This window comes from Gymnoscopelus braueri (genome assembly GCF_963280865.1).
Source record: "Gymnoscopelus braueri genome assembly, chromosome: 2".
Lineage (NCBI taxonomy): Eukaryota > Metazoa > Chordata > Actinopteri > Myctophiformes > Myctophidae > Gymnoscopelus > Gymnoscopelus braueri.
In genome coordinates this window covers 31,499,752-31,517,484 of record NC_137604.1, presented here as the reverse complement: position 1 = coordinate 31,517,484, position 17,733 = coordinate 31,499,752, and the positions used below count along the sequence as shown (strand labels likewise).

Here is a 17,733-nt window from a genome sequence, read left to right as displayed (position 1 = left end):
GTAAGAGGTTTGTCATTTATTCACGACATGAAGATATTCTTCCTAGCAGCATATGCAAGGATGTATATAGTCTACCAGTGCTAGCAACAATAGTTGCATCCTGATTCGGGTGACCCAGGAAGAAAAAGGGTTCATATAAAAGCAAAACCACGCCCAATATGTTTTTCATATATCTTTGAAGATATCCATACAATATGCCTGTATTTCAGGACAGGACCAGACAATTGGTGTAGGTCCCTACTGACATTTAACATTTTAGGCACAAAGTTGAAAACTAGGGGTTATTATCTTTTATTAGGAGAGATTTGCAGTCAGTGCAAGATTTTAAACAGCTACAGTCTAGCACGATACACACCGAAATCTTCTTTACATGGCCCAAGAGGACATCCCATTCATCCTCATCAATGTTTTAATTTATTTTGCCATGTATGTGACAAGTACATTCAACACATCAATTAGTCCAGCGTCCGCCGTTGTCTTTTTTGTTGTTGCCCATCATAGCCGACATTTGGTCCATCTACTGCAAGTAACTGCGTCACACACTTAAACTAATAACCAAATACCAAAACACTAGTTGCAGGGAATACAAGAATGCTCGGTGCAACAACATAGTCAGACCCGGTCAAATCCAGTGACCTCAGAACCGTCGGACCCACAAATCCGGCGGCCTCCGCGCGACCAGAACAACAAATCCGGCGAGCTCGGAGCTGTCGGACCCACCCGGTATTTCTAGCCACCAGAACATACTCGGCCACGTTTGATGTCTCTGGCTTTTCCCCTGTTACTTGGCACATGCATTACAGTTATGTGTCAACCCCTTTCTGGCTCATCACGTTTTAAAATATAAACTGGATGTAGCCCCTACAGGGAGGCAGAGAGTAAAATGACATCATGAGTGACACAGGTATAAGAAGGCTTGTGAGAGGGGGGGATGTTTGTGTACTGACTTGTTAAATGGTAAACCTGTTTGTTTTATTGCTTTTATCCTTGTGTTTGTTGCAAGGTGTGTGAAAATGTTTGTTACATTGACAGGTTTGATTGATTAAATACAGTTCAATTCAAGGTCTGCTAAAATTATTTTAAACCCAAGAAAGCTTATGGCTTGTTTCCATTGGGGTCCATTGGGGTCCTTTGTACTCAATTCATCGAAACATTTAATGACAAACAAATATACACTACTATGCAAAACATCATATTGTTGCGTCCCCATAGCCTATATTGCCACAACTTCCTCCATTGAGGGAGCTAGTTTTCTTGGCGCAGGGGGTTGTTGGCTGGATTAGTGAGCCGTCGATTTAAGGTTCGATCCCAACTCATGTCGTTGCACTTCTCGGCCGTTACAATTTAAACAGTTAGAAAACAAAAAGAAAAATATGTACAGTAAACAGGTGTGTAGGCTACTGTGCCATCCCTTGATGTGAGACAGTGCAAGGGGGTGTTGTCTCTCCAATTAAGTGTATCCATGTCAATTGGGAGGAATGTGAGTATAGGCTTATTTCTGTGTACATGCAAATGTGAACAAGGAAGTATGACATAAGATGTCATGTGTAGACGGGTGACAGTGTGAAGCAGGTCAGTCCCTGTACGTCTGTGGGATTTATTTATTTTTTTGCGAGGTCAGGCATGTAGTGGGTAGTGGGATGTGTGACGCTTGTGTTTTCTGCCATGTAGTTGATTGATTTGGCCAGCATTGGTAATGCAAGACATGAGTTACAAGAATATGTAGTTGTTACCTGATAAGAAGTTGTTTAGAATTTGTTATTACATTTGTAATGTTTACATTACAATTGATTGGGATTCATTCTATTGCAATATTTAACTATTAAGAATTGGTACAGTAAAACATCTTGGTAATAAGCACAGATGGACTTGAGGAGGTGTGGTACAAGAATCAATATATCAATCAATAACAGTTATTGGTTGATATATTGATTCTTGTGTTTCTCAACCTTTTTGGTGCCAAGGCACACCTGGCATAGCCAAAAGATCCCAGGGCACACCTAGATATACGGTGTGTGTGTGTGTGTGTGTGTGTGTGTGTGTGTGTGTGTGTGTGTGTGTGTGTGTGTGTGTGTGTGTGTGTGTGTGTGTGTGTGTGTGTGTGTGGCGTGCGTGCGTGCGTGCGTGCGTGCGTGCGTGCGTGCGTGCGTGCGTGCGTGCGTGCGTGCGTGTGTCTGTCTGTGTGTGTGTGTGTGTATATTAGGGGGGCTGACCCAAATAACTTGAATATTCGAAGCTTCGTTCGATGGCACAAGATTCAAACTTTTTTTTTTTTAATCGAGTAATTTGCAGTTTTTTTAATTTGATATTTATTTCTCCAAACATGTACAAATGCAAAATATAAGGTGCTTACCCGCTTGCCCCAAATGTTAACTAGGTGTCCGGAGTATTTGTGCAATGTATTAGTCCATATTTTTCAATAAAGAAGTGTTTTAATCCCATCTGTGGACGAACGCCATTTCGCCCCCTCGTTTAATTCTTGTTTACATTGAGTGTAATTCCGGCTATCACCGAATGCGCCCCGTCAGTACTGCCCATTGGGAACTTCCGACAGAATCGACCACAGACGGGATTTAAACACTTCTTAATTGAAAAATATGGACTAATATATTGCACAAATACTCCGGACACCTAGTTAACATGTGAAGCAAGCGGGTAAGCTTTACTGGTGACATTCCAGGGCAAACTGGGGGGGTTGTGACTGACAAGCTGCGCGTCCTACGTTACTGCCTCTGATTAGCCGAGCTCCTACATGTTTACATGACAGTCACAACGTGGGGAGGCGGGACATGGGCAGTGGAGAAGAGTGTGGGAGAGAAGTTTTACTACGTTTTTTTTCCGTTTTTTTTTTCTTAATTTCTTTATTTATTTATTCATTTATACAATGTAGCCTAAGGCTGAAATACAGTTATGATGGTCCACAAACCCAACCCGAAGTGAGAAATGCACAGAATGAATGTTTATCAAAATAGTAGTAGGATACATTCATTTAGGCTCCTTTGCGTCTTATAGCACAGCTCAACTGCGGAAGGCACAGGCTCACACACAGCCGACCAGCCTGCTAGTTAGTCTACATATGTTTTATTAAGGAAGATTGGCATGTCAACGTGTTTGGGTATAGCCTACATCTAGTGCACACTGCTGTGATGTCTCTTGAGCGTAACGACAACGCTCCTACAACACGGACCTCCCCCGACCGACCCGGCCGGGCGGTGGTACACAGTCACATACAGTAGCAATGCATATGGCTATACATCGGCCAGTTTCAGGAAAGATATGTACTCACGTTGGCTGTTATCGTTTACGTTCCATTTCCACCATTCTAATGGATTCCAGGGGTGTGTAAACATCTCTGAAGTAGCTCCATTTACTTTCCTCTGAAGTGACGCAGTTATGTCCAAGTAGGCTATTGTCCCCGTTCGCAAAGTGCAACTTTTTCATCATCCACCTTTGTGCAATAATCCCGAACAGAGCTACACTAGTGTGACAACTGCCAGCTATAATCTAGTAGGCTACTGTAACTTACAGTAAGTTTACATCAATCATAGCCTCTTCAAACCCAGATACATTGCTACCGCGCGTAATGTGCCGTCGCCTACCTACCCAAAATAACAGACATACAAGCTATCAACGCGCTGCGTCATGGCGTGTCGACAGCTTACAGATCTGATCTTTTGGGCACATAAACAGTGTGGCGCGACGCCGGCGACGGAGTATGACAGTACGCATTTTGGAAACCAAATAAGCCTGTGAGGTCTGTAATATTACATTACGTGGTCGACAACATAGACATGTAACTTACTTGACCGTAGTCAGTGGAACTGGTTCTCAACCTGTGGGTCGGGACCACAACGGAGCTCACAATGCCTCGTGAGCTTGTAGATCTGCTATTTTCACAATATTTATCTGTGGAACCGAGTCAAACTAAATGTGGATCCCCAGTTCAAATATGATTCTTTTGGGGGTTCACGGGACTGAAAAGGTTTGAGAACCACAGCTTTTAATGCAGTGAACATTACATGAGCGTAGCCTTTACCGTGGTGAAGTGTTGAATATTCACCCAGCTGGGTTTAACGAGACAGCGGCGCAAAATGAAAACTCGATGTTTCCTAAACATGCTGTTACAGATGATCCGACCATCTTATAAAAAATGTAAGCACATGCCAAGATAACTGAGGTTATATAGCTGATTCTGAGCTAAACATATTTGTTTAATTTCGAAGTTTTTATATTTAAACTTTATGATGAAAGGCCGCGGCGGCCTAACACACGCAGCTGTTGTGCTCGTCTCTCCATGTTTACGTTAATGAGCAGCACGAAGCAGCTTGACTGAAGCCGGTTGGGAGCCAGCTCCGCGCAGCGCGCACTGGAGCGGAGGTTTCTTTGCGGGAGGGAGGGGACAGGGGAGTGGAAGTTTTTTGGGCATTTCATTCATTTATTTGTCCAAAAAAAGTCCCGAGTCCCCATCTCTGCTTCACAGTGGTAAATCCGTGCTACTTTAAGTCATAGATTAATGAGAGGGGGAACGGAGCACAACATACTTGGTGTTGCATGCCGTAAATAGCAGATCTACAAGCTCACAACTCGTCCTATTCATGACGTGTTGTGAGCTTGTAGATCTTCTATTTACTGCGCACGACATAGCCCCTACGGAACCTCTCCCTCCGCTGTCGGAGCTATACAGCGGAGGGAGAGGTTTTGACTAGCAAGAATATGTGGCTAATATTGAGCCACTTGTATGGGTTTAATCCAACTAAGACCTAGCAGTGCATGTAAAATGTATTAATTTCGCTGGCTGCAGACTGCAGAGATAGGGCAACAGTGCAGGCCAGCGCAGCCTCGCGCTCATGGCAGATTAGCGACCTGACCAGACTGTGTCTGGCCTTGAAATGCAGTTCTCTCTGAATTGTGGGCGTGCACTCCCCAAATGTTTTATAGGGGGGCGGGGCTAAGGCCAAATGCCTCAAAGCTGTTTAGAGAGACGGACGACTACGTCACCCGTCTAAAAATGTGTAAGCATTGAGGTTTGTCCTTATTGGCAATGCTGCCGAGATCACAAAAGAAGCTCAACAGCACATAAAACCGATATAAGAAATAATAACTAAATTAAACCCAAACAGAAAGCTAGTGAGTTAAAAAACAGTCACATGCTGAGGTAACGAGGGGCAGTGGCGTAACTGAGGGGCAGCAAGTGATGCGGTGGGGGGGGGGGGAACCAGCAGGGGGGGCCCCGCCTGCACTGATACAAATATTTTTACAGCAAAAAAAGTCATTAGAATGCTGAGTCAGAAATAAAATGCTTTACAAAATAAAAGTATAAGAAAATACTAATAATAGTGAAAATAGCAGTTGATGTGAGCTTGTAGAGACGTTATTTTCAATTTAAAGGGGCCTCAGTGGTTCATTTATACTGTAATGTCCTTTAGGTAAAACTGTGTATTAAAGTTGGATCTATAATGCATTATAAGCGCATTTGTAATCATTGAATACGCTTATAAGGTGTTATAACACTCGATATAAAGTTTATAATCATGTATGACAACTTATAACAACTATATGATGATTATTAATGCTGGTCATAATGCATTATAAGCTCAGTGGAACAGCACATTATAACTACCATAACTTAGTCAGTTATGAAGTGTCTTTGTTATAAGTTGTTGTGCATATTTTAAACATTTATAACAAGTGTTATGAAGTCTTATAAGTGCATCATAATGCATTATAATTGTGATTATATTGCATGTCCTTTATGTAAAGTGTTATCTGGTAGTTACTGTATAATGTGCTGTTCCGCTGAGCTTATAATGCATTATGACCAGCACATGTAACACTTCATAAACATTGTTATAAGTTGTTTTACATGATTATAATCATTTATAAGAAGTGTTATAATGCCTTATAAACACATTATAATGCATTATTAATGCACTTACAATTTATTACAGACCCGACCTGAAGATACAGTCTTACTGTACTTTTTTCCTTCCTAGAAATGTAGTGGGGTTTAAGGTGCAATATTATCTGTCCTAGAAATGTAGTGGCGTAAACGTCAAAGTGTCAAAAAACAAAATTTCTTTGATACTGTCCCCCACTGGGTATTGTATTGTATTGTATTGTGTTGTATTGTATTGTATTGTATTGTATTGTAAGTGAATAACATGGAGCTCCGTTCATTGAGTTGGATTCAATCACAAATCCTCATACTGTTTGGTTTGTTTTTAACTTCCTCACCATGCTGCATCGTGTCAGCAGCAACCATTTCTTCTTTTCTTTTTTACATAAGGTGGGCTTATGTGTAATTTCTATGGAAGTGTACATATTACACTTACCACAGTGCTGAATGATTATACCTTGTTGAACATTGTGACTCACTGAAGATGTCTGAAATAATCAAACACTAAAACACTGAATGCTGATTTATTAAAATGGTCACACATTTAGCTAAAACCATAAGCCTTCCATAATAGTACGACTTTTAAGCTACAGTTCCTCACAAACTAATCAGCTAGAGTATAAGCAACTGCCATTTTAGCAACAAAAGTTAGAAATGTGTAATTAGGCTACTCACCTTCAGAAATAGTGTTATTCAATATAACTTGATACAGTAAAAAGAGATACAATATGATTGTGAAAAGCTACAGCCAGTGAGTATTTATGTGACAGTGATGTTGATCACTATCTGCATTGCACAGCACTACCGTAGCTTATAACATAAGTCCACACTTGAACTCACGTAGCCTATATTAAACACAGAGCAAGATAATTATAATTCATGATCCTAGATTCTGCATTATTGCATTATTACCATTAAAATAATATAAACAATATGCTATTTATAATTATGAATATTTCTATCTATCAAAAAGTGATGTGTATGTTTTTATATAATATATTATATCTCTGCTGTTCGGCCGGAACCAGCTAAATCCAAAATGGTAATTGTTCAGGAAATGAAAAACAAAATATCAATTTTTCAGAAAATGAAGAAAACCTTATATTTTTAAAACAAAGCAATACTGCCTCATCAAACTTGGTATTGTGACTTTATATATTATCAGATACTTGCATGTGTCATTATATTATCACCACTTTACCCAAATCCAGTGCAAGTGGAGTTAGGAGGTTTTGTCCATCATTGATAAGAACAGCTGGCAATGGATCTCAAAGCTCACAACACATCACAACGCATTGTGAGCTTGGAGATCAGCTATTTATGGTGAGCGCCATCCTCATATACTATAGATCAAGCTGAATTCTGTACTTAAACAACTTTTATTTTAACATGCATTGTAAACAACCATGGATCTAACTGTTACCACTGTTGTTCTTCTACAGTTGAGTGCAACAAACAATTCTGCCTCAATACTCAATCATGTATTTAACAAAAGCGATCATGGCACACCAACAATAAATAAATGGCATATAAATACAAAATACATTCATGAAAAATAGAATCTTTAGCCTATCAAATCTGTAGCCTACTGCACTAACAATAACAACCACAGTTGAATTTACCTATCATATACCTATCAACATTTTATTATCACACTGTTGTGTGTTGTGTGTGGTGGGTGTTTCTTAGTGCTTTAGATTGTCATAAAAGCTGTGAAAGTCTTTTGGCATGATCTCCTTGAGCTCTTGGAGATGTTTGAAACAAACTCCTGCACACACTCATTCTCTGTCCATTAACATTTAAAAAGAAAACACGAGCAGATGACCTTTGTGAAGACACCCTTCTCCTCTTTACTGGGGTGACATCTATCAAACCTTGCACATACATTCTCTTCTCTTCCCAGTTTATGTTCTCCCAAAAGCATTGAAAAATCTTCTCCCTGTCTGCCTCATACAGAGCAGAGCTTCTCGAGAGCCTGAGAGGAGGGGGGAGTTGTTTGTTTTTGACGGACAGTTTGAGGGTCCAATGGAGTTAGGAGTTTGTCAGAGGCGCTTTTTAATACTTTTCATATGTTATTATTTTAAAAAAAATTACACAATAGCGTTGATTTATGAAATTTATGAAAAATTTATGAAATTTATGAAAAAAAAGAAAAAAAACTGAAAAAGGAGTTAGCTGGTCCCGGCTGGACACTGACAATATATAAGTTAAAATTATCACAAATAGAAACTTTAATAAAGTTTATCAAATTGTTTTTTTGCTATTCTTTTTTTGTTTGTTTTACAAAATATCGGTCAAAACATTGGTCGTCTCACATAGCCAGACTTTCAGACATCTCCGCCTACTGATAAGTCTGGTGATGTTCTAATTCTGTGTGGGCTAGAGATGGGTGGTAACAATTCAGAGATTTAAAAAACGGTCGCCTTCACCGGCTGGCCAGGCCCATGCAATGAATTTATATGTTTCCAGACAATTGGTACGGCGGAAATAGGAGGAGATATCCGATCGTCTGGCCACGAGACTAGAACATCAGTGGTCTAGGACTCTAGGGCTCTCCATAATAGGGATTGGTATTGGACCCAAAAACTCTGGCATTGGTCGGGATCTAATAAACGTTACATCACACCAAATCCACCTTTTCTGTAACATACCCAAAGTGTTTCCAAATGATTTAGCTCAAAACTAGAAATGGAAGGAATTGTTTCTATAAACCACACTTAGAATGTTACTCTCTTTTTCTTAGACCTTTATAACAGCCTTGCCAGTGTTGTCACCCCTCAGCATTCCCATGAAGGCAGCAGGCATGTTGGAGAAGCCTTCTGTAACATGTTCAGTCCAGTTCAGTTTACCCTGAGAGGAAAAACACAAAACCGATGCACAGACACGCAGGAAAACGAATACTGTTAAACATGACCAGTATGATGTGTAACTTTTCATATTCATCATCAAACCTTTTGATTGACTGGTATGGTATAGTCTTTCTTAACAACCAATGCAAGACCTGTCTGTATATGAGGTTTCACCTGAGAATGTATTTAACTCTTTCATTTGTCTAATTTAACTATATAATTTCTTTTTAAGCAGCAGGGGCTAGATTTTGGAAATGGGAATGTGATTTATAACACATAACATAGTTTAGAAATACCATGTTTACCCATTATTTCAAAAGGTCCTAATAGTGATTTTTGAGAATTACTGACTAGATCTAGAGTATATGGGTCAATACTTTGCAACCTGAGAAGTCCAACCTTACCTCCTTTATCCAGGCCATTATTCTCTGAAGAGACTCATGGAATTTGTGCTCCCAACGCGTGACAAGGAATCCTTCCATCCGGAGTTGCTTGAAGACCATATCAGATTGGATATATGGACCTAACACATAATAATGAGAGCATTAAATGGTAACCCCCCAGAAAAAAAAATCTGTCACTTTTATTATTAATTATATTGTGTAACTGCTAAAAAGACAAATATTGTGAAACTTGCCAAAGAGTGAAGTTACAGAAGTGCGACATGGATTCATGCCAAAAAGCATGAATAAAAGGCGTGTATTCATAAAGTATCTATCACTGCGATACCTTTCTGAGGAGAGGTTTCATTGTATGTGGAGATGGAACCACACACAGCAATACGGCCAAACTCTTTCATAAGAGGCATCACCACACTAGAGAACTCACCACCTACCTAGAGAGAGAGAGGAGGGAGTGGTAGAGGGACAGAGATGGAGGGGGAAAAAAAGAGAGTGATGGCTGTAGCTGGATGGCCTTTTTCCATATTACTGCACTATGTAGATAGGCTACACGCCATCTATAATTGCGTGAAAACTGTGATCTGTGATCAGTGAAATTTGATCCACTGTCAATCTCTCTTTCTCTCCAAGAATTAGACTCACATTGTCGAAGTAGCAGTCATATCCATTGGGAGCAGCCTTTCTCAGAGTTTCCACCAATGAAGAGACTGTCTTATAATTAAAAGCGTAGTCAAATCCCAAGTCCTTCAGATAGGCCACCTTGGCATCAGTCCCCGCACAGCCAACTACTGTACAACCCTGTTAAAAATGTCCAAGAAACACATGAATTATTTAGAGGCATAATGTACTGTGTGGCTTGGTCTCTGCATGATCACAATCCACACCAACACTATCATCAACATTTGCAATTTGGTGGAAGCTTTTATCCAAAGTACTTCATAATCTTTTGAAATTATATAATATTTTAATGTCAGCCCATACATAGATATAACATTTTATACACACTGCTGCATGCAAAATGAAACAAAAATCGATTAAAGTGTGAAGGTAATAATGAATGCTATAAAGCAGCCTCAGAGCAATCTCCTCAGAAACATTTAATTCAGCTTGCAAGCTATTTTAGAATATAATTGACACATTTGGTGGTGGTTTGAAAGTGCCATGCCTTAATCTTGCCAATCTGTCCCACCACGGACCCCACTGCTCCAGCTGCAGCGTTAACCAGCAGAGTCTCTCCTTCCTTAATCTCACACACTTCCTCCAGTCCAAAAAGAGCTGTTAGACTGAACAGAGAGGGAGGGAGAAAGAAAAAAAGTGAGTCATTTGAGATAATGTTGGGAATGTAGGGTCAAGAGTTAAGGACTTGATAGGCTATACTCTGTTGCGCATGGTGTCACACGCAACAAACACATTGCATTGTGAGCTTGTAGATCGACTATATCCGGTACACAACACCGGTGTGCAACTAAGTATAAAATCCAAAGACAGCTGTTTGATCCCTTTGTTCAGTGCTACATCCACCCATCCAACCATTTGACCTTACATCCATTTCACTTACCCAGGCATGCCTATGGTCCCCAGGGCCAGGGACACAGGGAGGTCTTGGGGCCAGTCGGGCAGCAGAGGGGTTAGCCCACTCCCGTTGCACACATGGTGGCTTCTCCATCCACACATTGCCACTACATTGCTCCCCACTTTGAAACTGGGGTTGCAACTCTGGATCACTCTGAGAAATAGAGAGGACAGGGTTGGTCAGAAGGAATGAACTGCAGCGAAACACATTTACAGAATAGTGGATGGAATAAATCTGACGGAATGAATGACTGACTGACTGACTGACTGACTGACCGGTGACCACCTGAGCGACCGACTGACCGAATGACTGGCTGACAGCTGACTGATTGGATTTATTTTATTTATTCAAACTAGCCTACCCGAGTAACACTACAGCTGATTTCATAAATGAACTGCAAGTTTGGTGGTCCTTGGTTTAACCTCTCTGTTTTGTTTTCAAACATTTATAAACTGTGTGTGTGTGTGTGTGTGTGTGTGTGTGTGTGTGTGTGTGTGTGTGTGTGTGTGTGTGTGTGTGTGTGTGTGTGTGTGTGTGTGTGTGTGTGCGTGCGTGTGTGTTATTTTTCATACATGCACAATGAGTAACCAAGGTTGTATTGATATTGTTGTTATGTATTGTGGGTTGGTGACTTACTTGGCAACTTGAGCTCCAATCATTACATCCCCTTCCCTCATTTTCATTCTGCTGTAAGGCCTATACGGGAAGGAGCAAACCCAGTTAATCCATAATCAACATTTTCATCCAGTAAGGTGTGTGTGTGTGGCATGGTCTGTCTCACTCAGGGTGTGCAGTGCTTGAGTCACATTCCAAGCAATCCAATCCCAAATGAATGAATTGGACCACATAACTACGGTATTATTACAAAAAGAGGCTGTAATTTCCATACATGCCATAACAGGGGACAAAACACCACTGATAAGATATGGCCTACCTCATCAAACAAACACAGAGCACTTTCTCTCCCATAGTGAACTCTATATGAACTCTACACAGACACAATGCAATCAAGGGGAACAACAGACTACCCATCAGACAGAAAAGAAGGTAAGTTTAAAAAAAAAAAAGTTATGTTTTGTCTCAGTCGCCTAATTGTTCCGCTGGGGAATTAGAAACATGCATTAACTCAGGGTTTTGACAGGCAGACTTTGAAAAAAATGTTTACTATAATGATAATGATTAGAGTAGACAGACAAACCTCATATATGGGTCCACACTCAGGAACACAGCCTCCAAAAGGACTTCTGAAACCACAGGACCACATATACCTGTTACACTCAGTCTGGTATAGTACAGTATATGGCATGCTATAAATCTCTGATATAAAACTCTGATTACACTTTAGTCACAAGCACATAGGCTATACACCATACCTTACTTAAGTGTTTCGTCATTAAACCATATAGCCTATACAGTTAGGCTGTGTGTACTGACTGACCTCCTTGTTTGGGGTCAGGAAGCTGCTCCTCCTTCAGCTCAAAGTCACTGAGTTTAGGTAAACCCACAAAGTGGTGGCGGAGAGTCCAGACTTGTGCTACAACCATGGTGGTGGTGGTCCTTCCTTGGTGTAATACTGGAAGAAATGACAGAGATGAGGGGAGGAAATTAAATGTGAGCAGCAGGAGATAAACTAAACAGTGGAGTGTGATGTAAAACGGAAGAGGAGGAGATGGTGTAGAACCGAGGAAATGGTACGGGCCAGGCGGTCCAGTGTGTTACATCATCAGTGTGCAAACTAGTCTGATGTAATATGCTTAAACTCTGGGTTTGCGAGTCTTTAAGGCACTGTTTCCCAAACAGTGGGTCGGGAGTCGGGACCCATTTGTGGTCGCGAGTAAATATCCCCTTTTTTTTGTTCCTATTTTAAAATATATAGCCTATATAATATATAGGCTATATATATATATATATCTTATTTCAAAAGATTTTAAACTTTTTAAAATCACGACTTTTCAAAACAATTTAAACAATTCCAACATTTTCCTAAAGTATAATAATTCCCATGAATAAACACAAAAAAAAAAAAAAGTTTAAGAAGTAGGCTAGTGGAAATATTCACATTGTGTTTGTAGGTCTGCTATTTTCACTAGTTTGGGTCCCGGGCAAAAGTCAAATTTCTCTTTTGGTCCAGTGCTTTATAGAGTAAACGACTTTTAGGACGATTGGTCAGTTTATGCGGTGCATGTAAATAATACCGTATCCCCTAAATACCGTATCCCGATCATGAGGAACCTGAACGGTCAGGGGTCCTACGGATCTGACCCTGAACGACGAGCCGAGGTAAACGTTATCCATGGCACCGACCGAAGCAGTAAACACAGTTTACTTGTGTATGCTCAGTTTGTCAGTTCTAACATAGCCTACCTCCTTTGTGGCTCAGGTCCGGAGCGAGTTTCTCTCTAACGCTCAAGAACTGTTTATTTCTGACTGTAAAGTCCGATGTCTAACTGCAATAAAACAAATGATATCGTTTCGCCATTCGCCACCTAGAGATAAGAGATAGAAGATAGATAAGATATAGAAGATAGAGGGGAAAAAATGCTACTGACCATATCTGTAGGTGGCGCACTTGAGTAAATCAAAGTTTCTTTCTGGTGATTGATGTAGTTTATTTAGTAAGACATGAGAATAGTACATGACAGTACATAGCAGTACATGGAAGTACAAATTCACAATACAACATGTGAACATGTTTTGTGACTGATAAAATGTGGATTTTATTCAAAAAGGGTAGGGTTCTGAGTAGCCCTGAAACATGACTGTCATACCATGACAGTCATGGTGCCGAGTCCCCCTGGTCTAAAGTTGTGTTCGATTTTTTCACATTGCCATCTCTCACATAAACATAAACATTCAGATTTCAAATATAAAGTGCTTACCACCGAGCCACGGATGTTACAAGGCGATGCGGACCGCGATGAGTACCCGTATCTCCCGTATTGTTCAATAAAAAGCATTTTAATCCCATCGCCGGCCATTTTCTTTTTTTGTTTTGTTTTGTTTTGTAATGTATCAGAGTGCAATACACCTCCCAAACATTAGTGTCGCATGGTTGAAAGTATCGGAGACAATTTGGAGAAAATGGCCGGCGATGGGATTAAAATGCTTTTTATTGAACAATACGGGAGATACGGGTACTCATCGCGGTCCGCATCGCCTTGTAACATCCGTGGCTCGGTGGTAAGCACTTTATATTTGAAATCTGAACGTTTTTGTTTATGTGAGAGATGGCAATGTGAAAAAATCGAACACAACTTTAGACCAGGGGGACTCGGCACCATGACGCTTGTATACAAGCGTCATGTGAACCATGGCTAGGTTCTGAGATGCTTCCCACCGCAGAGAATAGGATTTCTACCCTTGTTTTGGTGAGTGGCGAAATTATATTATTTATTTTGACCATACAGTAGGGTTTAACACCGGGAATCCCGGGATGCGGGAATCCCGGGAATCCCGAGGTTATTTACCGTCCCGGGAACTGACTTGGGTTCCCGGGATCCCGTTTTTTTTTTTCTCGTTAGAAATGAATACTAATTAGTAGAAAGGCCTATCTACAGCGCGGAGGAATTACTATTATAATTAGCCAAGTTACTTGCCGCGTTGCCGACCAAGGCAGGGTCCCATCGTCCCGTTGTGAGAACCAATATGGGACGCACTGTAACAGTAATGAACAAAATAAAACACAAGTGGCCGTGATGCCCTGCGCACGCTGATTTCACCGTTTCCTCTGCTGTCAAACGGTAGACACCAGTTGACTAGTTGAGATTCAACATCAAGTGAAACGCTGCATAAACAGTGGGTAGGTTTGATTTCGAGCCTATATTCCAGCTTAAAATGCGCGCAAGCCAAGCAATGCTTTTGATAGAGAGAGGAGAGACTGGAGAGAGAGAGAGAGAGCAAGAGAGAGCGCGTGCGAGAGAGAGAGAGAGAGAGAGAGAGAGGGAGAGAATTAGACCGATGTGGTCGGTGGTCCGATTTTTTTATCATCATTAATGTAGCCTACCCTACCTACACTTGCATTTTAGAACGTTCAAACTACCATTTTACTAGAACTACCCAGTAGAACAAGTGAACTGCACAACAGCTGTCTGTCTCATTGATTGTCAGTGGCAGCGCATGCATGTGCACATCAAAATCACACTACAAAACCCGACATTTGATCAACAACAAAATATAGATTAATACATTTGACAACATACAGCCAACATCCCAAAATGGAGTCTTAATATCCAGCAAGTAGCCTAATATAAATTAATAACTGCAAACAAATTACAAGTTTAGGCTATCAAATAAATCAATATCCTACAAAAGTAGAGATAAGCTGTGACCTCACCGGCGCTCTGATGGACAATAAATAAATAATCCTTTTGCAAATTCTCTTGTCAATAATGATACAAATGGAACGTTTATTTCAGCAGCTAGAGTTTGACATTGTTTGAGTGCGTGTTGGGTGCACAGCGCAGCTCCTCGTTTAAGTTAATTGTCTTCACCCGCTGCTGCGCAACAGAAGATCTCCGCCAGGGCACTATATTATATTTATATATTATATTTATATGATTTAAAAAATCAACTTAAGTCATTATTAGTGCAAGTTCATAGGTGGACACAATAGGGACATTTGGGCACCTCAATATAAAATTGGCTATTTAAGTATCTACATATAAATGCATTTTAGTGGGTACTTTTTTTTTTTTTTACCCTTTAACGGGAATTCCCGGGAAGCCCGGGAAAAGGTCTGAAAATTCCCGGGAATTAAAATTAGCTATTTCCCGGAAAATGTTAAACCCTACCATACAGTTTAAACATCCCACATCACTGTATGTGAAATACACTGTGGCAGAGCGTTAGAGAAATCGTACTTTAAAGGTGTCATGACATTCATTTTCACTTTTTTTATTTTCAATGTTTTATTTGGGGTTTTATGACCTCAATTACACCCAAAAAAACTGAACTTAGAACATTCAGTGGATTTTCTGTGGTCTGGGGTTTTCTGAATAATTAGGCTGAAAAGTAATCTGAGCTTGGCCCTTCGACAGTGAGGTCACAGTCGATTAATCCCGCCCACTCTCCTCCTCGCCCCTCCCCTCCCCTATCCTTTCCTTTGGGGGGGCGGAGCAGAGGCGATGATTGACAGGCAAAATCCCTCACCAGCGACACCCGCAGGCAAAGATTTATTTTTTCATTGCAGTTGAAAAGGCTTTAGAAATGTGAGAGAAAAACACCTGCCATGGATCACTGGAATGGAATTTTCACTTAAAACTTTTTGTACACTTTTGAAGGACCAGGACAAAGACTTTGAATGTGGTGTAAAAGTGAATGTCATTAAACCTTTAACTTGCAGCTGCAGTAGGCACTTTAATAGCTATCTACGCCTCTTATTCTCAAGGACAAGCGGAATATACTGTAGATTGCAGAATGAGCATGATTACCCCAACGGAAACAAGTCCGCAAGGATTTTTTTAGACGGACCTTTTAGACAAAAGTATTATAAATGTAACTGTGATGTTTTACATTCTTTTTGCCGAATACAATTTTCAATCAATCAATCAAAACCAGAAGGATACAAACAAATCATCAGTTATACTGTTAGATTTCCTGCACTGATTTGAAACAGAGGACTAGGACCTCTACAGTTGCTAGAGTAGAGCTGGTACACTATAGACCGTGATTCCGGTAAAAGATTCACAGGAGAGAAGCTTGGTTCAGTGGCTTTTACTTCTGATACGTGCGGTCTACAAAACACAGAATACAAATCGCTTTTAGCATATAATATAACATAAGGCAACAATCAAATTATTGTTACATAAAACATCACGGTTCAAATCAACAGTAGTACTGCACAGCTAGCAGCTATCAACAAACAATTCACAGAAAGTACAGTCATGGTAATATATTCAGACATAAGCAATATAAAACAGCACATGACAATAACATAAAGTAAAGCACCATATTCTAAACAAACAATAAGACACTTACTTTTACTCTCATGAACACACACACACAGTCAGAGAAATAGCACTGCTCCTCATGTCAAACAAAGAAAGACTGACTGAGTGAAGCACACAAGCTGAAGATAATCACTCATTAGGTCTGCATTAACTGACTGGGTAAGGGACACCAGCTGAAACTATTCACTAATTAGGTGCATCAAAGCACTGCTGGGTCAACATGACTTCTATGTCAACGAGGACTGCTGTGTCAACGAGGGCTTTCCTACACAGCCGCCCCCAAATGTCTACTTAAACATTTGAACATAAACAGGAAAGTCTTTCAGGGGTCCTCCTCGTCAGGAAGACTCGGTAGTTGCACCAGGCGAGACACAGGGCGCAGGTAAATCTTGTCCTTCACCTGTACAGATGCGGTGCGGACGCGTCCGTCAGCTCCAGGGTACGTCTGGGTGACCCTCCCGACCGGCCAGAGGGCCCGAGGGAGTTGCGGGTCCACAATGAGGACCACCTGACCGACGGACAGCTCTTTGCCGTCCTTCCTCCACTTCTGCCTCTCTTGTAGGCCTGGCAAATAGTAGCGGATGAAGGTGGACCAGAAATGGTCAGCCAACACTTGACTGTGTCTCCAGCGACGCTTCCCAAGGAGGTCACTGGAGTCGTAGATGGCTTGTGGCAGGGACGAATCCCGGCGTCCCATGATGAGAATGTTCGGAGTGATGGGATCTGGCTCCGCAACATCCGAGGAGAGGTAGCCCGCTGCCTCGAGCTGTTCTGTGGTGTGAGAATCAGCCGCCCCGTGAAGGGACCTGGCTGTTGCTTGGATGAGCTCTTTGGTGTGAGGATCAGCCGCCCCGTGAAGGGCCCTGGCTGTTGCTTGAATGGGCTCTTTCCATGAAGAGAAGTCTTTGACGGCAGGTAACTGGGAAGCTGGAGAGATGGTCAAATTACCAATGGTGGTGGAGTATCTACAGGACTCTGACTTAATCCAATGTAGAACAGTAGTGGAGTCGGACCACATGATAACTCGCTTGATGGGCACGGTGAGTTTAGTTTGGAGTACGTCGGC

At 41.1% G+C, this 17,733-nt stretch overlaps 2 protein-coding genes across 2 annotated transcripts in view; both read right to left on the bottom strand.

The window, feature by feature from the left end:
* LOC308096953 (uncharacterized protein) overlaps positions 1–17,733 on the bottom strand; it is a 42,520-nt gene that overhangs the window by 12,942 nt on the left and 11,845 nt on the right. The gene's annotated exons all lie outside the window — the stretch shown is intronic.
* LOC308097023 (prostaglandin reductase 1-like) lies at positions 8,197–12,288 on the bottom strand. Its single transcript, XM_080444583.1, has 9 exons — positions 12,158–12,288; positions 11,918–11,963; positions 11,356–11,415; positions 10,705–10,872; positions 10,312–10,429; positions 9,789–9,944; positions 9,475–9,580; positions 9,150–9,268; positions 8,197–8,746 (listed from the first exon to the last, which is right to left on the bottom strand). Exons 1-9 carry the CDS (start codon positions 12,261–12,263, stop codon positions 8,636–8,638), a joined length of 990 nt encoding a protein of 329 aa, XP_080300709.1. The 5' UTR covers positions 12,264–12,288; the 3' UTR covers positions 8,197–8,635.

What these genes read in the sequence shown, in the direction of transcription:
- LOC308097023 (XM_080444583.1), bottom strand. Translation starts at nt 12,263, where the DNA reads ATGGTTGTAGCACAAGTCTGGACTCTCCGCCACCACTTTGTGGGTTTA. An exon ending in ATTGGAGCTCAAGTTGCCAA is followed by an intron (nt 10,873 to 11,355) that starts GTAAGTCACCAA and finishes TCTATTTCTCAG; the next exon opens with AGTGATCCAGAGTTGCAACC. An exon ending in GACAGATTGGCAAGATTAAG is followed by an intron (nt 9,945 to 10,311) that starts GCATGGCACTTT and finishes CATTTTTAACAG; the next exon opens with GGTTGTACAGTAGTTGGCTG.